This window comes from Squalius cephalus (assembly GCF_949319135.1).
Source record: "Squalius cephalus genome assembly, chromosome: 7".
NCBI classification, from domain to species: domain Eukaryota; kingdom Metazoa; phylum Chordata; class Actinopteri; order Cypriniformes; family Leuciscidae; genus Squalius; species Squalius cephalus.
The window spans coordinates 36,978,810-37,003,301 of NC_137128.1; the positions used below are offsets into that span (position 1 = coordinate 36,978,810).

At 37.3% G+C, this 24,492-nt stretch overlaps 2 protein-coding genes across 3 annotated transcripts; one reads left to right on the forward strand and one right to left on the reverse strand.

The window, feature by feature from the left end:
• Positions 1 to 2,378: 2,378 nt before the first annotated feature.
• cyp7b1 (cytochrome P450, family 7, subfamily B, polypeptide 1) lies at positions 2,379 to 14,265 on the forward strand. Its single transcript, XM_079875384.1, has 6 exons — positions 2,379 to 2,633; positions 5,956 to 6,092; positions 7,621 to 8,223; positions 9,742 to 9,948; positions 10,179 to 10,357; positions 11,637 to 14,265. Exons 1-6 carry the CDS (start codon positions 2,557 to 2,559, stop codon positions 11,955 to 11,957), a joined length of 1,524 nt encoding a protein of 507 aa, XP_079731510.1. The 5' UTR covers positions 2,379 to 2,556; the 3' UTR covers positions 11,958 to 14,265.
• Positions 14,238 to 24,363, reverse strand: slc39a6 (solute carrier family 39 member 6). Of its 2 annotated transcripts, none has more exons than XM_079875360.1 (11): positions 24,261 to 24,363; positions 21,014 to 21,699; positions 20,630 to 20,774; positions 20,441 to 20,533; positions 17,528 to 17,697; positions 17,026 to 17,202; positions 16,758 to 16,845; positions 16,328 to 16,669; positions 15,964 to 16,044; positions 15,614 to 15,804; positions 14,238 to 14,673 (listed from the first exon to the last, which is right to left on the reverse strand). In XM_079875360.1, the coding sequence occupies exons 2-11, from the start codon at positions 21,689 to 21,691 to the stop codon at positions 14,521 to 14,523; spliced, it is 2,118 nt and encodes a 705-aa protein (XP_079731486.1). In that variant the 5' UTR covers positions 21,692 to 21,699; positions 24,261 to 24,363; the 3' UTR covers positions 14,238 to 14,520. The 2 variants fall into 2 exon arrangements, with proteins under 2 accessions (XP_079731486.1, XP_079731485.1); XM_079875359.1 differs by lacking the exon at positions 24,261 to 24,363 and adding an exon at positions 24,025 to 24,161.
• Between the last annotated feature and the right edge of the window lie 129 nt (positions 24,364 to 24,492).

Here is a 24,492-nt window from a genome sequence, read left to right on the forward strand (position 1 = left end):
TCCAGACTACTTTCATATTTTCCCTTAAAAGTTTAAATGTTAAGTCCAATTTTAACAAGAAAAACTCTTCAGTCTTTCTTTAGATTTTCTTGTTAAAATTGGAGTTAAGTCTACTATGATGATGTGAAGAAGATCCACTGACATAAAGTAGTACCCTGGCACTTTCATTGTAGCATGTTACATTGGAGTGGCATGTAAATACCATAGTAGGCTAGTCTACATAAATATGATAATAATTGGAACACCATAATTTAAATCTATGGGGAGACTTGAGTGACATTCTGTTCTTATGGTCTCACAAACTCTTATGCTTAATTTGATTGTTTTTGTAGACAAATAAGAATTTTGGCAGAATAGTGTTTCTTTGGCTCAGGATCAGTTCTGTCTGGATCGGATCTACTGAAGGATCCAGTGACCATTCCCTGTGGACACAGTTACTGTATGATCTGTATCACAGGCTGCTGGGATCAGGATGATCAGAAGGGAGTCTACAGCTGCCCTCAGTGCAGACAGAGCTTCACTACAAGACCTGCGGCCGGTTGCATATAACATAGCCATAATGTTAAGACAGTGTCTTAAGTTCTAGTATGACCTAGTCAGGGTCAGTCAGTCTTAGTTTTCGTTATCAAAGTAGGCTTATCTACGTTTTTATGTAACTGATTTAAAAAAGCTATGAACCATCTTAAAGAAAATAAATTGATGTCTAACTTGTAAGACTAGTCTTAGAGGTTTATGCAACCGGCCCCTGTTTTACACCATGCTGGCTGAAGTGGTGGAGAAACTCAAGAAGACAAAACTACAAGCTCGTCCTGCTCAGTGTTACACTGAATCTGGAGATGTGGGGTGTGACGTCTGTACTGGGAGAAAATATAAAGCTATCAAGTCCTGGAGAACTAAAATAGATGATCTGCCCTCAATATGATAAACTGAAGGAAATGTTTCAATTTGATTTAAGTGAGTTAATGGCTCATTGTGCTGTCATAGTGGTCACAAGCAGCAGCAACAGTCAAGGAGTGTTACTGTTGGGAATGGTGAAAGCCAGTTTTTTTTTTTTGTTTGTTTTTTCAGGCAGCATTGAAAAATGAGCCACAGAACAGGCAAACAGAGAGACCTTTATGTGTGGAGCAGTAGGGCTTACTGCTGGCATTCATACACACTGAGTCACAGACCGAGAGAAGAAAGAGTACATTTGAAAGAAGAAAAATATTTATTTTGTATGGAGAGAATCCATCTGTTTTCAGGAACCATTGGAATTGCACCTGGTGATTTATCCTTCTCCCCAACACACATACACTAATATAAATGTCTGTGTGTGATCTCTCACATGCTGCTGGAGTGTGGTGAAGCGATTATAAAAAGGTTATAGGTTCAAACTCTGCAAAGGTGTTTTTTTCCCCCATTAACATAGAACAAAAATGTTTCAAAGGGGTTGTCCCTGTGATAATGTAGCCCACTGTAAAAGTGTTTCTCATCCCTGCTCCTGGAGGCCAGCAGATACCCACTAGAGGGCCTCAGCAAACTTTTTGAAGATGACTAACAATTATTTTACTGTTACAATATTTTTTATTAATGATTTAAATATATACAAATAAATAAGCCATTCAAAATCTAGTTTATATTTTCATCTTGTCCTAGAAGAACATTTTGTTTATTAAAGAGCATTCAGCTCTTCTTGAATCATGAAATTAATTATAGGTAAGCTCATTAAAATATTTGAATCACTCCAGATTTCGGTTGATAGGAAAGTTTGAAAACAAGTTAGTTATGATTGCAGCAGAAGCACCAGAGTAATCATCTTAAACATGTAAATATCTTCAACATTGTCTTGGAAAATGGAGGGCATTGAAGTCAATATTTCGTCTATTTATACACATACAAATCGCTTTATTTCCATGTTAAAAGAATGTATATTACCACAGCATTAATGCACACACACTACATACAGTATCATATAAATGAGTCTTTATTTATTGTTTATAATATACACATTTATTGTCATCTTGCAAACTGAGCATATCACTGTTTGTTTATCCAACTTGTTGCACTATTTTTATTTATGTATTCATTAATTCAGTCATTCATATTGTGTGTGTGTGTGTGTGTGTGTGTGTGTGTGTGTGTGTGTGTTAGCAGGACTGAGTCAAATAGATTATGTCTTGATTTTGTCTGAAAAAATATGTCAATGCAATGAATATATTAGGCCTATATAAATGCTGCTGTATCGATAACCATGGCTCTGTGTGTGTTTAAGGCTTAAATTGCCCAAGCTTTGTAAAGCAAACATGCAGACTGTTGCTTAATTTTCTTTTGAGCGACCTCCACTGGGCGTGACTTTCTGAAAATCTTGAACACTCGCCGTGTTCGCGTGTTATCTCTTCATTACATGTCATATCTCTCATTGGACTCTGATGTTTATTGTGGGATGATGATAAGCACGCTTTCACTTTTAAAGTGACCGTCGCAAAACCTGGACGTATTATAAATCGCGTATATTCTAGTGCTTTGTAAACCGGACCTCTCTTATATTTTTTTCTTCTTCACTCAGTGGCTTTGATCATGTTGGATTATTTATTGACGATCTTTCTGGGCTTTATCTCCGTGCTTCTGTTTTGCGTGTTCTGTGGACGGAGGCGGTGAGTTTTCTGACTGTGTTTTGCTGCTGGTTGAGAATGTAACATGTATCCGATTTTAATTCATTGTAATACAGATACATACGTTGTTTAAATGGATCGTTGTGTTCAGTTGTGATTATGTTGCATATTTGGAGTGTGTTTTTATCATTAGGCAGACTTCTTTTGATCAAAGTGACTCTTATTTAATAAATCAGCACATCCCTGATTAGTCTGGACTGAAGGCAGATGAAACTGAACGTTACAATCGTCATTAATTCAATTCATTTTGGCAAAGAAATGTCTGCTAAGACCATATGAATAATTAACAACAGGCTGGTCTCTTGTTTACTCCGTTTACCTCAGTTTGAAATTGAACCTTCCAGTAATGGGTTGTTCTAATCATCGTCGAGAATCGGTTCTTTCGAACGATTCGAGCCGATTCAGTGATTCTATTTCGTCATCGTTGTTCCTGACGTGCCGATATGGCCACTGGTCGGTTGAGGTGCTGATGCAGTGCTGTTTTCTTTTATTGAAATAAAAAAGGCCACTGTTTTTAGACCTGTAGGTGTAGCATATGTACATACATTCTCTAAAATATTCCAATAGGCCTAAAGACATATGTTGTAGAGAGAGACATACATTTTCTTACATTGTATTTATAAAGGTGTATGTAATTTGTTCCAATTCAGATTGTTGTAGTAGCCATGATTCAGTTTATAAAAACATGAAGTAATGAAAAAACACCTGTTTTGTGAACTGGTTTAAATGATTCATTGAAAAGATTCGACTCGATGAACGATTCATTCTTGATTCGGAAATTGCTATTTTGTAACCCAAACCCTAGGGTTAAACCCCCTTTTCTACTGTTAAAGAGCCCCTATTATCCTATTTTAAAGGTTCCTAACTTTGTTTAGGAGGTCTCCTAAATCAGGTTTACATGCATTAAAGGTCAAAAAACACTTTAATTTTCTCATAATATACTTTGCACATCACCACATTTTGCACATGATTCTCAAACGACTCGTCGGATGAATCAGTCTCTCTAAATCCCTCCTTTCCGCATGCTCTGCTTGGCCAGACGGCCCAGTATGTAAGCTGCTTGTCGGAAGCTAAACGCACATTACCATAACTGAACATCAGCTCAGGAGGCTTCCACAGTCCTCGTAATTGCACACAGTAAAGACAGTAATGATGGCGTCGATTTTTACCATATAAATCCGAGCGCGAGTCTGATGATGAAACATTTGAGGAACTAGTTTTTCAACCGGAACCTCGATGTGCTACTCAGTTTGAGGTACATGAGATGTTTAAATACTGTCTATGGATGTTGCAGCTGTAATTCCACACCATCAGCATTAACAAGTGTATGTTCAATTGTTCATCAACAAACCGATTTGTATATATATATATATTTTTTTTTTTGAACATTCTCTTTATTACATTTTCTACATTGGCACAAAGAAAAACTCACTTTGCGGATTCAGTGTGCAGTAATATTCTTACATATTTAAACAATTTATATTTGAACACAGGTGATCATATAAGATATATTTCCATACTACATAAAAATGATCAGTCATCTTTTTTAAGGAAAATCTAATCTTTTCGAGTTGAAGGTGGTGCATAACATCTCTAATCAGGGCAGAGCAGTGAGATGGATTTTTTGTTTCCAGTTGAGATAAATCAATCTACGTGCTAAGAGTGTGACAACTCCAGGCACAATACACTGTTTTTTAGACAGCTCCACATTGTCACTACTGACACCAAAAATAGCCATAACTGGGTCTGGATCTAGTGGTTTTCCCAACACCTTTGACAGTAATTGAAAAACTGAAATCCAATAACTGAATATTAGGACACTTCCAAAACATATGCCCTAGTGATGCTGCCGTTTGGACTGCATCTATTGCATAATGGGTCCACAGAAGAGAACATCCTAGAGAGCTTTAGTTTAGACAAATGAAGTCTATGTAAGATCTTGAATTGTATTAAACCATGTCTAATACTCAAAGAAGAAGAAGAGTGAACCGATTCTTGTGCTTCTTCCCATTGCCAGTCTGCAGTATCTATTCCCAGGTCTTCCTGCCATGCTGCTCTTACATGCTCTAATGAAACATCACATTCCAACTGTGATAATTTATTATATATAATGGAACTGCATTAACTGTATGAAACGGTGCATTCATTAGCCGAGCACTAACGTGAATGACTGATGTAACATTAAAGTCTGCAAAACAAATCTTGTTCCATCCTTTATCTGAACTCAGAGTAGTTAGAACGACAGACAATCTGCATTAATAGACATCATTTTAGATACTAGTGAGCCCACAACTGATTTGCAGAACTATTTCAGTAAGACAGTAATACTGTAATGTGAGTTAGCTGGTTTGCCAGAAACTTACACCATATAAAACATAAAAATATGTATTTGGAACACTCTGTAGAAAACCTATACAGTCGTCAGTAAAATGACGTGTTTGAAGGCAGGACAAGTTGTTCGCGGGCGGACAATGTACAACATAGGCGGGTATTATGCAAATGTGTTATCTAGTGACAGAACCGTAACGCAGTGGAATTCGAATTACAGACGACTTGTTTAGGCCATCCTGACTGAGTCAATTCATTCTTTTGGGAGACAATAACTTTATTCCGCACTTTTGACTTTACAACTTTGCAGAATGTTTACATTCACAAGCAGCTATATTACACAATGCATGAAAGGGAATATATATATATATATATATATATATATATATATATATATATATATATATATATATATATATATATATATATATATATATATATATATATATATATATAAACACTAATGGGGGCATTTTAAAACCCTTTGAACCTGAACTCTGCGGAAAATTACTCCTTTATGGGCTGCAATGTGGCTTCTTGGTCAGTTTGTCAGTTGCAACCTCAGGAGGAAGTTTGGAGAATGAATTCCCAAAGGGCTAAGGGCAATCCCTCCACATCCTTTTCTGGTCAGCCTTGAAAAGTAGGCCATGGGAGATATACATCAGCAGTAGATCCCTGTGGTCATTCAACAGTATTCTCAGTTAATGAATCCTTGATGAATCCTTAATTCTCATCCTAATAATGGCTTTGTCATTTAAAAGAATACTAGCAGAAAAACAAACTGATAAACAAACTGATAAGATTTTGTTCAGCACAATTATGTCACAGCTTTACCACAGAGACATTATCAAGAGAACAGAGTTGAAGAGTTTGTTTGAGTTTGTATGTTTGTCTAAGATAGTATTTTATGTTGAATGGCAGTCTCTCAGGCATTGTTGAAAGAACTCAACTGTTACATTGGGTGTGCATGTTACAGGAAGGACGGTGAGCCCCCGCTGATTAAAGGCTGGATTCCATTCCTTGGGAAAGCTCTAGAATTCAGGAAAAACTCCCTACAGTTTCTTACACAACTACAACAGGAACATGGAGATGTTTTCACTGTACTTATTGCAGGTATAGTTGACACACACGTTTACCTAACATTACTTATACAAATTAGGTCATTTTTTCAAATGACAACGTTTTCTGATGTTAACAAAATGAAGATTTTGTCATATTTTGCTAACATTTAGTTACAGTTTTCCTTTTGCTCTTTCTCTCAGACACACTGTCATTGCGCAACACATGCTCGCACATAGTTATGGTAATAAAAAAGATATGGTCATTAAAGATGTTGTCAGAATAGCATTTGGATAGCTGGCAAATAACATGGACTTATTTAAAATAAACATTTTTAGGTTACATTTTTTATAAATGTGAAAGGCAAAGTGTATATTTTAGATTCTGCAATTCATCACCATTTTAGTTTTTTAATTACTGTTTTTTTCATTTTTTTTTTCATTTCAGTGGTCCAGTAGTTTCTCAATTAAAAGGATAGTTCACCCCAAAATTAAAATGCGGTTATTAATTACTCACCCTCATGTCGTTCCAAACACGTAAGACCAATGTTTATCTTCGGAACTCAGATTAAATGGGATGTTTAATGCTATTTCATGCATTCTGACTTATTTACACTGTTAAAGATTTGGATTGTCATGCTAAACATGGGCAAAGTAAAAAAAAAAAATGAGTTGGACGTATATGATGGAGTATTTCTGTGCCAAATACACTCCTTCAAGATTCCTATAAGTTTCAGAAAGTTTTTTTTAGAGTACGGCCCTGAATGACATCATAAAGGGCTGAATTCCTTGTATGGGGACTTCTCACGGAAGAGCAACGCCCATCAACGTGCTTTGTTCAGGTAACGGAAGCCGTCGGCTGTTTTCGTGAAGACAGCATATCTGTCTTTTATAAATCTGATAAAACTATAGAGTCTTTGGGGATATGAAGGATACATTACTCTATAGGTACTCAAGATTAACATGAGATTGGCAAAACCTGCGTGTTTTATGTCCCCTTTAAGATATTTTTGATGAAATCTGAGAGCTGAGACCCCACACCCCCCACATCCCATAGACTGCAACGTAATTGCCACTTTCAAGGCCCAGAAAGGTAGTAAAGAAAGACATCGTTAAATTAGTCATGTGACTACAGTGGGTCAGCCTTAATTATATGAAGCTAATGACTTAATTCAACAATTTCTTCTCTTCCGTGTCAGTCTCTGAGCAGCACCATGTGAGCACCACGACGCATGCATTCTGACGTAGAACCCGGAAGAGCCCGGAACTGTTTACAACGTGAACAGCATCAGAGACTGACATGGAAGAGAAGAAATTGTTGAATTAAACGCAAATTTGAAATTGAAAAAAAAAAACTTGAAATTACGCAATTACGTTGCAGTCTATGGGGGGGGGGGGGGGGGGGGGGGGGTTACTTACGGGTTTGGAACCACATGAGGGTGAGTAATTAATGACAGAATTTTCATTTTTGGGTGAACTTTGTGATTAAAAAATTTGATTTTTTCTTTGCTCTGGGTAGATGTTTTCTGATCCAAATCAGTCGTGATGTAATGGCATCTACCTATGTTTGTGTGTTTCTTTAGGGAGATACATAACATTCATAATGAACCCTCTCCTGTACTCGTCTGTGATCAAACACGGGAAACAGTTGGATTTCCACACATTTTCAGACAGCGCAGCATCCAGGACGTTTGGTTTCCCAGCGGTACGGAGTGGCCACTTTCCTGGAATGAGTGACAGCCTCCAGAGGAGCTACACCCTGCTGCAGGGGCCTGCTCTCGACCTGCTCACGTTCAGCATGATGGGAAACCTGCAGCAGGTCCTGCGACATCGTTTTCTGCCCAGTGAAGAGTCTGGGCCTGATGGCGATTGGAAAGAGGTGGAACTATATGAGTTCTGTAAATGCGTAATGTTTCAGACCACGTTTAACACGCTATACGGACATTCGTCACATCTGCGTCTGGATCAGCTGCGAGAGGACTTTGAGAAGTTTGATGCCATTTTCCCTTTACTAATGGCCCGTGTGCCCATTGGCTTGCTGGGAAAAACCAAAGAAATTCGAGAGAAGCTGACAAGATTTTTCTACCCTCATAAAATGGCAGAATGGAAAGCTCCATGCGAGTTCATACAGACCCGAATTGCCCTTTTCCAGCAGTATGATACTCTTCAGGACAAGGATAAAGCAGGTGACTCTCTCACATGCACTCACACAAGCAAACGTACAGTACACACACACACAGAGAAAGTCTGAGATCCTTCTTGTGGGGCCCATATATGACTGTGCCGTGTTTTGTTGATGATAAATGTCTCGCCTACAAAAGGATATTAATATTCCCATGATGATGACATGCAGAACCCTAGTCTTTGGTTTTTGCACTGAAGTTTAATGCACCAAAAGAGATTATTGAAATACTAAATAAATGGAAAACAATTCTCACAAAAGGCGTGTTTACACAGACTTTTTAATGACTCTTTATCAGAGGCAACTTAAAATATGTATCTAAAATATATATTTTATTTCAGCTTTAATATTTATTTCATTTTTAATAGTTTTCGTTTTAACAGTGTTACAGTTGAAAATGTTTCAAAACCATGGTTTGAAACAGTGGGAAGTAGCGATATACATGCCAAACCACTTATTTCAAACAAAATTTCAAAAGGTTTTGAAGCTTCATGAAACAGTGTTTCGAGAGTGCCCATCACTAGAACTATCAGTGTTGTTAAAGTGGTTATCTGTGAATGCAGTGAAGGTTAGTTGGGGTTTTAGCATAATTTGAGCTGTGGATGAAAAAATTAGGATGTTTTTGTCAGATTTTATTGCTGAGTAACAAACTGTTTTGGAGATTTTGGTGTTTCCCCATTCAAGTAGAAAGGTCTTATACTTATACAAAGAAATTTCCTTCCCCTGGGGTTTTGCCAAGATGACTGCTGACTGAACTGACTTGTCTTAAAGGGATAGTTCACCCAAAAATGAAAATTCTGTTCCAAAGTTATTCCAAACTTGTATGAACTTTTTTTCTTGTGCTGAACACAAAATAAGGTATTTTGAAGAATGTCTGTAACTAAATTAAGTTTATTTAACACAGTCCGGGAGGAGCACGATCAGGTAATCCAACCAATCAGAGCAAAAGAAAGCCGGTATATAGCCCTCCCTCACCTCTGTCCCGCGACAGCTTCACATCCTCGCCTCGGAGCCCTCCCATATAGCATGCCAAATAAGCATACTTTACTATATCTGATTTCATGTATGTGTGATCTCGTGAAACAGTTGATGGGCCCCATTGACTTCCATAGTATTTTTTTTCTATACAATGGAAGTCAGTGTGACCCATCAACTGTTTGGTTACCCACATTCTTCAAAATGTCTTCTTTTGTGTTCAGCAGAACAAAGAAATTCATACAACTTGAGGGTGAGTAAATGATGACAGAATTTATATTTTTGGGTGAACTATCCCTTTAAAGGGGCTGTTTACCACAGCTTCTTTTCAGTATGCTGGAATGCTGGAAGCAGGATGTGACTGTACAAATAAAGAATTGACACAGAGTGAAAGTTCTTTATGACTGTGCTGTTTTACACACACACACACACACACACACACACACACACACACACACACACAAACAAACAAACAAACAAACACAAAAACAAACAAACAAACTCACACACACACACACTCATATCATCTTACTTTCTCTGTCCATAGCACATCATTTTGCCATGCTGTGGGCATCAGTGGGAAACACCATCCCAGCAGCCTTCTGGTGTCTTTACCACCTCATCACCTGCCCAGAAGCCCTTGCTGCAGTACGAGCAGAGATTGTGAATGTGGTTGGAGAGAAGGACATGCAGTTGATCTTCAAAGAGGACATCACAATTACACGACAACAGCTAGAACAAATGGTTTACCTGGGTAACAAACACATTTTTACACAGTAACCCATCACGCATAGTTATACTGTAACCTGAATGTTTCAGAGAAAGCATACATTTTTTGTAACTTTGCATTGTTTTCAGGAGTGAATTCAGTGGTTGTCACTTAAATGAATAACTCTTGCGTAGATAAAGAAATAAATAGTGCTATAATTTTGGAGTTACTATGCCAGCTTTCAGTGACTCAGACTGTTTTTTTTCTCTGTGCAGAGAGTTCAGTAAATGAGAGTTTACGTCTCTCCTCTGTATCGATGAACATCCGTGTTGTTCAGGAAGATTTCTGCTTGCGTCTGGATGCCCAGAATTCAATCAGCCTGCGGAAAGATGACATCATTGCTCTTTACCCACAAAGCACACACCTTGACCCGGAAATATATGAACAGCCTCAGGTAATACTTACAGCTCTCTAGATTAGTGATTCTCAACCAAGATGACTTAAAATGTTATAAGACATAGCATACATTAAAATTAGTCAAAACAACAAAAATATTTCATATTTTAACCAAGCTTTTTAAACCCTTTCTCAAGCCAACATAAGGTTTGTCTATAAACGACCTACCTAGTTTTAATTTAACCAGTGGCGTGCAGTGGTGTTTTAAAAGTTCTCACAGTTTTTCTTAACATTATTATATATATCAAATATTAATTTATGTAATAAGTAACATTGTATATATTTATATAAAATTGTAAAACTCCAGGGGGTACACACACACATGCACACAGTCAAACCAAAAATTATTCAGACACCAGATATAATTTTTTAGATTTTTTTACTAGTGGGTGCAAGACAATATTGTTCATTTATGTAAGTGAGGATAGCAAAATAAAGTAAACTGTGACATATTATACCTTAAAACTCTTCATACAGTGTCACACATACCAGTAAAATTGATAACATTTTGGGACCAAAAATCTAGACATTTTGACCTGAACGTGTTTTGCTTAAGTGTTTTTTCTTTAATTGCTAATGCGAACTTTTTACACCACAGACTGAACAAAATTAAGCATTGCTTGGTAATTGGTTGACCTAAATTGGTATTATCTAATTGTGTAATTAAATTTAACAGCTGACAGCTATTCAACCTAATTAATTTGTGAGACAGTCTAACAGAAGGATGGCCAAAACCAGTGAAATATCAACTGATTTGATAACCCTGAGTTCTTGTCATATTTTATTACCATTTTCTAAACTATAGCGAATAAACTGTGATAATGTGAGAAATGTTGAAGGTGTCTGAATAAATTGATCTGACTGTACATATACAGTATATATATATATATATATATATATATATAAAATTGTAAAACTCCAGGGGGTACACACACACACATACATACGTATATACATACATGCAGTCAGAACAAAAATGATTCATATATATATTATATATATATATATATAACCCAAAAATATTAGAAAAATACAAATATTAATAATTAGAAATTATGAGAAAACCTATTTTTAAAAATCCTTATCCTTAATTAAACAAACAACTGGAAGTCACAGGGCCTTTGAATATCGTTGTGGCCAATGAGAGTTATTGGAGTCAAAAAGGTTGAGAACCACTGCGCTAGATCCACCTAGCAGACGCACATTTTAAACATATTACTCTTTATTGTTAGAAAACTCATTTACTGCGATGTCTTGTGTCTGTGGGTTTCTTGTAGCGCTTCCAATTTGACCGTTTCGTGGAGGACGGGAAGGAGAAAACGGATTTTTATAAATGTGGCCAGAAGGTTCGGTACTATCGAATGCCTTTCGGCTCGGGAGCCACACAGTGTCCGGGACGCTTTTTTGCGATGAATGAGCTGAAGCAGTTTTTGTGTGTCACTCTACTCATGTGTGAAATGCAGTTGCTGGACAACGAGCAGGAGGCGATGCTAGACAACAGCCGTGCTGGTCTGGGCATCATGCCACCGGCCAATCAAATCACTTTCAGATTCAGAACCAGAAAACCACAAGACAGCAAGGCGGAGAGGGAGGAATGAACTAAATGAATAGAGAGGGACTGTAGTCTGTACTTTTCATGGGTATTTTACCTTCATTTTCCAAAGGGTAATTCAAAGATTTTGTAAATAATGCAAGCTGCAGTATTTACACATAACACTGCCATGGAAAAATCTCACCTTTAAATTAGCTAAGCACGCAGTATACAGTGCACTTTGAATCAGGGTCTGATGCACTTCAGTGAACAGCCTTCTATGTATAGGCTACTATTGCATGAAATAAGGGCAGCTTTTCAAACATCTTACCTCTCATAATTGAGTGTTATCTTGTCACTTGGTGTAAATAACATCATAAACTCATAGAGTTGCAAAGGAGTCACATGGCAGTCGACTGGATTTCATGGACTGCAGCTCATTATCCAGACTAACAGAGTTGAACATTAAAAGGTAAATGTTTTTGTTGTTTTACTTTAAATAAAAGGATTAATTGAGTCATAAACTGTATGATTGTGGAATAAACAAATTGACATTCAAAAGTTTGGGGTTGGTAAGATTTTTTAAACATTTCTTTTGCTCACCAAGGCTGCTTTTTTAATTTTTTTTTATCAAAAGTGAAATATTACTGTTTTCTATTTAAATGCATTTTAAAATGTAAAGAATTTTCAGCATAATTACATCTGTCTTCAGTGTCACATGATCCTTCAGAAATAATTCGAATATGCTGATTTGCTGCTCCAGAAACATTTGAGCAAATATTTTTGTGGAAACCACAATAAATGTTTTCAGGATTCATTTATTTGAAATAGAAATCTTTTGTAACATTATGAATGCCTTTACGGTCACTTTTGATGCATCCTATGTAATTTAAAATGTACATTTCTTAATTTTTTTTTATAAAATCTTACTGACCCCAAACATTTGAATGATAATGTACACAAGTTTTTTATTTTATTTATCAGTATTGGTCATTATTGGATATTTAATTCTGCATGCTCATTTACCTTATTTTTACATTTATATCACAAAGTACATCTTTAAAAACAACTAATCATTTAATAACACTAAATTATGTTTTATTAAAGTTCGGGAGGAGCACGTTCAAATGATCTCCACGAGAGGAGGTCTATAAATACGTAGCCGACTCATATGTTCATCGACATTTTTTTCTGCATCCCTCCGCTCCACTACCCCGTCTCCTCACACTCGCCTGGTTCCTATCCTATCCAGAGATATACGGAGTTACGGACAGCACGCGAAATACACATAGCCTACTCTTTTATTCTATTCAGCTGGGTTCGTCAACCATAACTCCTTCCAGGACAGCCAGGAATCTTGGAGTTGTGATTGATGATCAGCTAAGCTTCACAGACCATATTATTACAACGGCCTGGTCCTGCAGATTTGCTTTATACAACATCAGGAAGATCAGACCCTTCCTGTCAGAGCAGGTCACACAACTCCTTGTCCAAGCTCTTGTTCTATCCAGACTGGAGTATTGTAATGCTCTCTAAGCGGGCCTTCGGGCTACTACTACCACAAAGCCTTTGCAACTGACCCAGAATGCAGCAGCGAGGGTGGTCTTCAACGAGCCAAAGAAAGCCCACGTCACTCCTCTCTTCATCAGTTTGCACTGGCTGCCAATAGCCGCTCGCATCAAATTCAAGGCACTGATGTTTGCCTGCAAGATAACCACTGGGTCTGCACCAATATACCTTAACTCACTAGTTGAGACTTATACGCCCTCCAGAAGCTTGTGTTCTGCAAGTGAACAACGCCTCGTGGTGCCATCCCAAAGAGGCACAAAATCACATTGCGGACCTTTTCCTGTTGGTGGAATGACCTGCCTATCTCAATTCGTGCAGCTGATTCTCTAACCATTTTCAACAAATGTCTAAAGACATCTTTTTCGCCAGCACCTGGCCAATTAACACTAGCACTTGCCTATTCTAGATTTATATCTATACTGTTGCCCTCTTGCTGGTCTGATTGCTTCTATTGTTCTCCTCAGTTGCAAGTCGCTTTGGATAAAAGCGTCTGCGAAATGATTCAATGTAAATGTAAATCTAATCATTTGTAAGTGTGAACTCGTGAAATATAGTCTCATTCATAGGAATGATTTCTCAGTAACCCAACCCAATAATATCAATAGATTCTATACTATAAACTCCACTGATACACACATTAAGATCAAATACAGTTTAGACAGAAATCAGACAAAGGCATAATGGGACACTTAATACTTTACTGGAATGTTGGAGGGACAGCATGTGCAAAATTAACAATGTAACTTGCTTCAACAGCTACTGAACAACACTGTGTAACAAACAAATAAAAAAATCTCCACATTCTCAATGTGGCTCAAGTTTCTCTTTTATACTGAAATTGTAACAGTCAACATTTATATTTTTTTTCTCCCACAAGCAACAAAGACGACGACAATTATTCTTGCATATTAAGATGCCACTTTTCCACAGACTAAATTATATCTAAGGCATGTCAAGAGGTAGACACCAGGAAGGTGAACAAGATTGAGGGTCATCGGTCAAAGAGCAATGTTAGCAGATGTTTTTGTGGAGTGGCATTCTTTAGATTATTATTACATAGGTCAGAAGCCAAAGTCAAGTTGTATCTTGTGCTCAAAAACAGCGATGATAAGCATGATGCCAAAGCCCAGGAGTATCCCAGCATTCTGCAGGAGGAAGAAGCCATAGTGACTGAAGCCTGCTTCACTAGCATCATTGTGTAACATCTCAGGAACCTACAAAACACACACAAAAAGAACAATTTTAGAGATCACAGTTTCAGTTAGATAAACACAATCACAAAGCATATGGTGGAAATAACCATGTTTTTATCCGAACTGACATTATTCTTTTCTTAGAAATGCATATAGTTAGCTAAACTGTATATGTTGAAGATACCAAGGATCAGTGTTATTTTAGTATTTATAACTACAATAGTATTTCATTCATATTTTGAATTGGCTTTTGTTATATTTCTGTTTCCATTTTAATATTACTTCAGGTTTAAAAGATCCTTGTTCACACGGATCCACAAAAACGACTGAAAAAAATTTCATGCCAGGCCAGTAGTTGGCGATGTCACTTTTTAAAGAAACACTTCGTGCCTATACACCTTATTCTCCAGAGAAACAAGCACAAAACCATCTTTAGAATCCGTTTTTGCGGTAGACCTGTATATTTCTATGATTTCATTGTCGAAGCGTAATTAGCTGGTGAAGTGGATTTACTTATTGTAGAGTTAACAGAAGTTATCATGAGCAGTGAGCATTGATTCGTACTCGGAATTAAGCGTTTTTTTTATTTTACACAAGTGGAAAAATACACAAACGTTTTGGCTCCACTATATCATGTCTCCACCCACTATTTAAACAATTACTTTTATATTGACGTCACCGTCTATCAGCAAGTTAAATCGATGCTAAATATTAAACATGTTTAAAATCTAAAATCACAAAGCATCAACATACAATTATAATTCCTCAACAATTAACCATTTACAATACAATCTTTCCAGACACATTAACCAATATTTAGTTATTTCAGCTTTATTTAAATTAACAAAAAGGTTTTTCTTTTTAGTTAATGATAACCCTGCTGAGGATGTAGTATTTCTAGTAGACAGCCTTTTGAATCGGCCCTCCTCAATCACAGCATTTATTTTTCTGTGTTACTCACCATGTCCACGAGAGCGACGTACATGAATAACCCAGCTGTGAGAGCAAAGATCCACATGGCAACATTCTCGGCATAATGTCCGATCAGAATGCCTGTGATCATTCCCAAATATCCCATCAGGGCCGACAACAGATTGTATAAAATGGCCTGTCGTACTGACATACCCGCCTTCAGCAAGACCGCAAAATCTCCTGCAAGAAGATAAGAAGATAAGACAGGGGAGTGAGAACAGAAAAAAACATTTCATAGTGATGGAATAGACAACAACCTTATTTCCGGTTCCTTCCTTATTCTGACACATTTCTAATGTCAAAAAAACTGTAGGCATGATGACAGAAACAATGTCTTACCCAGCTCGTGAGGAAGCTCGTGGCAGAACACAGCAACTGAGGTACTAAGACCACTGGACAAACCTTCAGTGAATGCTGCCCCTGAAATACAAAATGGCACATAATCTGTAAATGCTGTTCCTAAAACACGGATGCTAAAAGCCTTAGTATGCAATGTTGATCACAAAAGAAAATGTTTTATATGCACTGTAAGATACATTCATATTTATGGATCTCTATTGCAAAAATAGATGGTTTCAAAATTGCAACAAGTTTATCCCAAGACTGTCTAATAGAGACTGTAGTATGCATAAACTTTTGTACACTTTTATTGTAAGTCCAAGGTTTAATTTGTTATGTGTGTGTGTGTGTGTGTAAAACTTACCTATGGCAAGACCGTCACTGAAGTTGTGAAGTCCGTCTCCCATGATGACCATCCAGGCGAGTGTGGCCACGCCAGCCTGCTGGAAGTGCTGTAGCGAATAGGAGTTTGTGTGTCTGTGTGAGTGTGTGTGTGGGTGGTGGTTCTGGGAGTGGTGGTGATGCAGTATGTGGTGGTAGTCATGGTGATGATGATGCTGCTCATCTGACTGGCCAACAGTGTCATGGAAGTGGGAGTGGCATTTGTTCTCACAGTCCACATCGGAGTAGAGCTCCGCCCCCAACATCACCTCTTCTTCCTCTGCCACGCCACGCCCACATGCACTTCCACCATTCGTTTCAACAGCTGATGTTATAGAAATACCATGTAAGAGCTTCATTTTGACCTCATAAACATTAACAAGCATCAAAAAGAGTTGCATATAGTTACATACAATCAAGTGTTTTGACATCATTGTCTTGTAATGACGGCATTTTCTCAGATTCCAAAACTTCTGTGGTGAGATCAACCCTTTTCTGCACCTACAAACAGAGATAATACTCAAAGAACAACTCCGTGCAACATCCATGTTATGTCACAATGTTCAGGGAATTAATACTATGACTTTTAGCAAAATGGCTAAAAGAATGTGTAGCACATGACTTTAACATGAAATATGAGATCTTAACCTTGTATTTTGTGTGTTTGTACATTTTGCTGACCTTCTGTTTTTTGTCTTTGTACATTTTGCCAAGGGTCAAGAAGTGTTCAATGAGAAACATGATGTAGACTCCACTCAGAGCCGTGAGCCCTGTCCACACAGGCCGAAGGGAATCCTCTTCCATCTCTTCACCGTGGTGATGGTGCTCCGAGTGCCTATGCTGGTGATGACCCAGAGACTGACAGACACCAATCAGAAGTCAATGAGAAATCTCACAAAATATAGAAAAACTGTGTATATACTTTCAAATAAATGCAGTCTTGTAGTGTAATGAGCATAAAATACTTATTTTAAGATCTTACAGACCATAAACTTTTAAGTGGTAGTGTACGTGGCAGTGTATTTGTAAATATGTAAGCACCGGTGATGATTATATCATATCAGTATCAAGTAAAACCATAGACCAAAAAATAAAATAAAAATACAAAATAAGAGCTTAAAAACAACAGTACTAAATTCAAATGCCAGTTGTGCATTGATGACAGTATTTGTCTTTGTCTTACATGTGGAATGAGGTGAAGGAAAGCGTCTCCGCTGAGAGTTCCCACTGCAAGGGCCACCAGGAAGCTCAGCAGGAAGTTGAAGCAAACTCTGTTCATGAGTGGGATCAAAACCACACCAACTAATGCCAGTAAACTGATCAAAGTGATGGAGAGAAACCCTCCTACCCATGCTGTAACACAAACATACACACTTATTAGATGTTTTTTTTTGTTCTGTTTTTCCTTGATTTGACATTTAGATTACTTCTGCCGCCATCTAAAGCTCACTTAAAGTCAACACTTATTTAACAACACTAGCAAATCTCCATAATTAATTATGTTGTGAATTCATTTGCAATATTTAATACTAATTTTTTTTTTTGTGTTTAGTTTTTTATTTTTATTTTTTATTTAGTCAGTCAAATAGTAAATCGAATTTTAATATGGGCCATGTGGAGGTTATCAACCACAAAATGAAAATGATCAGCTTATCACTCCCTCAGTTTAAGTATTATAAACCAAAAGGACCTCCACAGATACAGGTGAAACTCGAAAAATTTGAATATCGTGCAAAAGTTATCATTTTTATGATTATGGCTTACAGCTTATGAAAACCCCCAAATCTTCTAAATGTCAGAAAATTTGAATATTACATGAAATCAATAAAAATGTATGTATATAGTTATCTATACTAAATATATTAGTTTCACCTTTTAATTTGAATTACTGAAATACACAAACTTTTGCACGATATTCAAATTTTTCGAGTTTCACCTGTATAACACAATGGTTTCATTGGTTGAACTTACTCAGGAGGCTGGCCGTTTATCTAATGTAACATGTAATTTGTATAAATGGACCATAACAAATATAATGAACATGCAACTTAGCCTTGTTATTTATTTATATATATATCAGGGTTTCCGTTGTCCGGTAATTACCGGACATTGGCCGGAAAAAAAATGAAATGTCCGACAAAAATAAATCTCTCCGGTCAAATTGTCAGATTAAAATTGCCTAATAATCCCGCCCCCCTAACACAATCTGAATTTGAGAATAAGCCTAAAATGTATAAAGCAAAAATACACCGACATTTGGCAATGTTATAAAGGAACAGGCTCTACCGTTTGAAAGTTATTAAACATTATTACATGGCTTGGTTGAATTCCAATGTGGAATGCGGTCTGTTATTTCTTGATATCAGACGATGTGAAGCACTAGCGGCGCCAGGATTTTGATTGTAGGTGGGCCTCCAGAAAACTGGATGGGCCAGTTAAAATAAGCCAAAAAATAAATAAAAACGGGTTGCCCTTCATCTCCGTTTCAGCGCTTTTCTGGGCACTGAGGACAGCGACTCAGTAGCCTACCTGAATTTAATGCGTAAAAAAAAAAAAAACACTTGAACAGGATTTTTTTTTTAATACAATTACAATTTCATTGAATATATTTTTTAATAAAATTATAGGCCTATTATTTTTAGTTTATTAACAGCAACAACAGCTGTAAAGATGAAGTTGACGATCGCCATCTCCATAGTGAACGCGCCTATAGAGAGAAATGCACATCATGGATTACATAATCAGAGAGTAGCCTATTTCTTTTCGTTTTAAATTGTTAAAAAGACGTTTCAAGCTTTCTTAAGATATATTTCATGTCTGTGAGGCCTACGCTGAGTTTCGTTAAGTTAGGATGAGATGCGCTCCTGTTCACGAGCAATGCAGTGACCGCGCGGGCGCCTCCATGATTAGGCCTATCGTCTGCTATATTTGCTGCTTAGCTATATATTAAATACAGGCAATTGGTTGATAAAAAAATTATTAAAATTAAGATACAATTTATACAAAACGAAATTCACTTCAAAAAAGTCTTTCTACAAAACCAAACTTAATCAAGTGGTCAAAATCATGTCTGACCCGCTCCATGTCTCTCGATATTGCGCATCCATCCTACTCGTGCTGTTCACTTTTCATAATCAACATAAATTAAAAAATAACATTATAATATTTTAACAAATATTAAACTAAATGAGCTCATTTAATGGCTACAACACGTATAGTAGACATAGACTCTCTATTTGTACAAATTGCTGCACATTCATTTTATTCTGAATTTTGCACACATAAGTTGAAAGGCATTTGTTTGTGCATGCATAGCAAAACATATCTGCAACATTTATCAAGTTCACTGATAATTATGCGTGCATTTATTAGGCTAATTATTATCTTAATGAATAATGAAACAAGGACGAAGCATATAAACTGTGTTGTTTGTTTAGAATGGAATGGATCGCAAATAGATCCGAATGAAGAAACGTACATAACCATAGTAGAAAATGGGTCTCGAGTGTTCCTGCAGAGAGCTGTGTTCTCGCTGCAGAATCGGATCAAGACGAAGCAGTAAAGTCGCCTTGCGGAGAACAAGGTTACGCGGCTTATGCGCACTGCAAGTTGTAGAGAGACACTGGGAAGTTCGCTTGAGTAAAAACAATAGGCTTCAGATATTTTATGTGGAGAAGGGGGATTGGTTTGTTAAACTATGAATGTGAAACCCTAACAATTGGCGTTGATTGACGCCAAACGGACGTTCATGTGTGTTTTTTTTCCGTTTTTTTTATTTGAAAGTTAGGCTTATAAACATGTTGCATTCGGCCTGATTATGTCATTTTTAAGTTACATAGCCTGCCTCCAGTTTTCCTCAACTTGACTAATTAAGAGGCGATATTTGACCGGCATAACATTGAAATGTCCGGAAAACGAAACCTCTGCCAGTCACTTTGACCGGCACCATTTTTTTCTAGCGGAAACTCTGATATATATATATATATATATATATATATATATATATATATATATATATATATATATATATATATATATATATATATATACACATACACCATAAGTATATACAATAACCATAAGGAACAATACTTACCAATGGTAATTGAAGCATTCCTTGGGCTTCTGCCATCGGTGTGATTATGCAAATGATGGTGATGATGATGGTGGTTGTGATGATGGGAATGATCTGGCGGGGGGAGGGAGCGAATTGTTAAACAGATTCTGCAAATCAACTGTGACTCAAAAATACAACTGTATGTAAATTACAGGCACAAAAGCTCACCTGGATGCTCATCCTTGTGCACGAGGCAAGACTTGGAATCAATCTGCATGAGAAGGGCAGGGCACAGGTAACTGAAGTCCTTGACAGAGAGACCCATTTCCTTTGTCATGCCATGTGACTGCAGGATTGTGGAGGCATTTTGACACTGAAAGAGAAAAGGCAGGACTTAAGTGAGTGGGATATGTCAGGGATTTTCAAGGGAGCACTATCGGATCCATGGAAAAGTTTAGAGAAAAACAGTGTAACAAATGTAAAAAATAAATAAATAAAAAAGGTTCAATAAAAATACTGATAAAAATAAAATTCAATAAATACAATTTAAAATACATAGATTAAAATATATAATAAAAATTAAACAAGTAAATAATGTAACTGTTTGTGTACCTCTAGACTGGTATGGCTGTGTCCATGCTCATGGTCATCGTGCACATGGGTGGCCGTGTCCTCAGGATGGTGGGTGTGGTTAGAGTGTGTTAAATTGGGCTGGGCGTGGTTATAGGAGTCATGGTCTTGCGTTAAATCATAGTCAGCGCTACGATTCGTCCGCCGTGATTTTGTGACGTAGGACGGAGTAGTCAAATGTGTGGTCGGTTCCTGATTCATCTTCATGTAGAGATTGTGGTGAGCATCCGACTGGCTTTTCTTCCCAGAGGCAGGATCAGGCTGCACTTTTGGGATGGGGTCAGTCTTCTCCACAATATGATCAATACCCCCCTTCTTGGTGACAGGATGTGTGTGTGTGGTGAGTTTGTCCACATGAGCGTGCTCATGAGTATGCGAGTGTGTATGATTATGTTCGTTTTCACGATGATGCACCATCACTTTCTGGATGCGGTCTAGCCCCACCCCCTTTAGTAGGTTGAACAGGCCTTCTAAGGAGATACTCCCGTTCTGACCGTACTTGTCAAACAGAGCATGTAGGTGGCGCTGCTGTGCCTGTTCTGCTACTCGACCGTCAGTCTCAATGGGCATAGATGTGCAGTCTGAACCTGCCCCAACTAAACACGCCCACAGTAATGTCAGTGATACCACTGGAAAGAGGCGTGGACACCAGTCAATCATTCTGGCATCTTAAAACAGAAAAATAATCTGGTTATTGTCACAATGCTGTAACATTACAATTCTGAAACAGAGAATGAAAACAAAAGCAAAACATAAACTTATATTCTTAACTTCCATTTACAGTGTGGGAAAATGGAAAGACTCATTTTAAGGACCAAAAAACAAGTAGTTAAAAATAATTCATTTTTGAACTGCAATTAATTGAAAACAAATTCAATAGATTTCCAAACTAATGAATCTCACTCACTAAGAATGCACAAACAAATCATGAGTCATCAATAACATCTGTACCAAAATGTATTCTAAATTTACAGGAAAAATATAGAAACAACTGATATCACACATATGCAAAACCCACACTTTGGGTGGCCATGTAAACGTGTTAAGAATAATTTTGCATAGATAATTTCATCTTAAATGCATATTTCGTCAAAGGAAGGAGGACTGTAAAAGAAAGGTTGCATAGAAGACCCTTATATGGATATAGTTGGGCGTGTTTATGCAAATTACTAAACTTGGTAGGGTAGGCATCTTATGTAAAAACATACGCGTAATTTACGGGTGGGACATGTCCCCACCACTTTTTGCTAAGGTCGATATTGTCCCCGCCACTTTTGAAACATCTCGCGGCACTAATATACCAATACAAATAAATAAAACATCTCCAGTTAACTAGCAGAGTATTAATTTAGTTCGTTTGTTCGTTTGTCGTTGATCTAGCGCTGAAATGTGATGTTTTTTAAATAATGTTCTCGTGGCTCGCACACAGTCGTCACTCGGACGCGCGCTTCAATCCGTTGTGGAGACTCTCTATTCGTTCCGGTGAAATTACAAAACAAAATGCACACAAACGTGTCCCTGCCTGATATACAACCACTGATAAACATAATCGGTTTTGATGAGAAAAAAAATAAAACCTATACGAGTGCGGATTAGAACCCAGAACCTCTGACACGCTTGGCAAAAGTTCTGCCACTGGACCATTTAAATACGCGGGCAATTCCGCGCGCTTAAAATTGTCGGATCACGTGGCAAGTCTCACCACTAACAACATATATTAGGACAAATGAAAAAAAATGTACTATTTAAAGTGAATTGTGTTAGCAACGCTTTTTTATTAAACATTTTTCTTAATTTACATTCAGCTACAGGACATTGTCTTTCAAAACATAACCTGTGCGAACATGGGCGTGAATTAAATTAAATAAATAAATGTGAACATAAATTAAAATGATTGTTGACTCTTGGTTTTGGACACAGTTGGTTTGAAATGTGCTGGGACAGAGACACCTTCGGAAGTGCATTTGCAGAAGTGCTGGGTACAATGACCCATTTTTTTTCTCTTTCGCACAGGTTATGTTTTGAAAGACGATGTCCTTAATGTAAATTAATAAAAATGTTTAATAAAAAAGCGTTGCTAACACAATTCACTTTAAATAGTACATTTGTTTAATTTGTCCTAACCCTCTGAGGTGAACACTATGCATATGGAGTCACATATGGAACACTATGCATATGCACTTTACACTAAGCATATGGAGTCGTTTGCTATGGCGTATTTTATGCGGTGTCCCACTATCACTCGTTTTGTTTTTGTTTTTTTACTTTGCAATATTACAGTCACAAATACAATGTTTTTTATGTGAGACCTGTTTGATGTTTTTGTAGCTAGTTTTAAATCTATATGTATTTTCCCTTAAAATGATTTTGGACTCTTCTACCTCAGAGACACCTGGAGTGCCACACAACACCTAGAGTGTCTTGACCTTCTGTATCTAACAAAAGTCATTTATCAATAATTGCGTGTTTTGTTTTTGTTTTGAATTTGTTCTTAATCTCGTTATAATGTTAATGAATATGGAGTTTTTAAACGACTCCATATGCTTAGTGCAAAGTGCATATGCATAGTGTTCCATATGTGACTCCATATGCACTCCATAGGCTATGCATAGTGTTTACCTGTAAGACCTCTAAGAAAAAGTAACACACATAAGAATCTGGTGAATTTTGCACTAATGCATTTCATCCCTGTTTTTTCTGTTTCTAAACAGGCATCACTAACACCTGTTTACACACACTGCGACAACAATAATTACAATGTCAATGGTTTCGACAATAACAATGGCGTTTCTTTACTGGATTGCATTTCGTTTATATTTTCAGATCTATGATCTATGAAAATTTAGCAGAAATAACACTGATGTGGAAGAACAACAGGCGTCACGCGGCCTAGTTGGTACTTTCCTGCAACGTGCACAACGGATTTCTCCCGTCCTAACTGTATTTTTCACGCGTAACGCACTGACCATACATCAACACTATTTACTGCTTACCGGGAGTCCACACGTGCACTACGCTCGAATGTAAGCGCGTTCTAGGCGGCGATTCTGCACACAACACCACGAACACCTCAACCAGACCGTGTGCAAAAAAACGTCATCGTAAAACCGGAAACAGTATCTTTTGTTTCAAGAGGGGAGCGCGCGGCGCGGCCACATCTCTTCCCTGCCATTCCCGATCTAACGGCGAGTCGGCGACTATAACAATACAAAACAAACAGCAGTCTTACCGATTCGATGTGATTGTAGACCTCTTTATGCGGAAAAAATGGGACGCTCCGTAGAGCCTGATGATTTTAGAGAAGAGTCAGAAGCGATGTCATTGGTTTAGGTGTAGTCACATGACCAGGCTTTTGTCTGATTCATCCCTAGTCATACATCCACATTCCGCACAAACATTTATGGTAAATATTTGTAAAGGGATGACTTCATACTTTAACCATGTGAATTATTCTGAAAACA

Excerpts from the sequence above, each read along its gene's own strand:
- slc39a6 (XM_079875360.1), bottom strand. The coding sequence starts at position 21,691 with ATGATTGACTGGTGTCCACGCCTCTTTCCAGTGGTATCACTGACATTA. Across the intron at positions 16,846-17,025 it reads ACAAAGACAAAAAACAGAAG|GTGCAGAAAAGGGTTGATCT; the intron begins GTCAGCAAAATG and ends CTCTGTTTGTAG. Across the intron at positions 16,045-16,327 it reads CAGTGACGGTCTTGCCATAG|GGGCAGCATTCACTGAAGGT; the intron begins GTAAGTTTTACA and ends TTTGTATTTCAG.
- cyp7b1 (XM_079875384.1), top strand. The coding sequence starts at position 2,557 with ATGTTGGATTATTTATTGACGATCTTTCTGGGCTTTATCTCCGTGCTT. Across the intron at positions 8,224-9,741 it reads TCAGGACAAGGATAAAGCAG|CACATCATTTTGCCATGCTG; the intron begins GTGACTCTCTCA and ends CTCTGTCCATAG. Across the intron at positions 9,949-10,178 it reads AGAACAAATGGTTTACCTGG|AGAGTTCAGTAAATGAGAGT; the intron begins GTAACAAACACA and ends TTCTCTGTGCAG.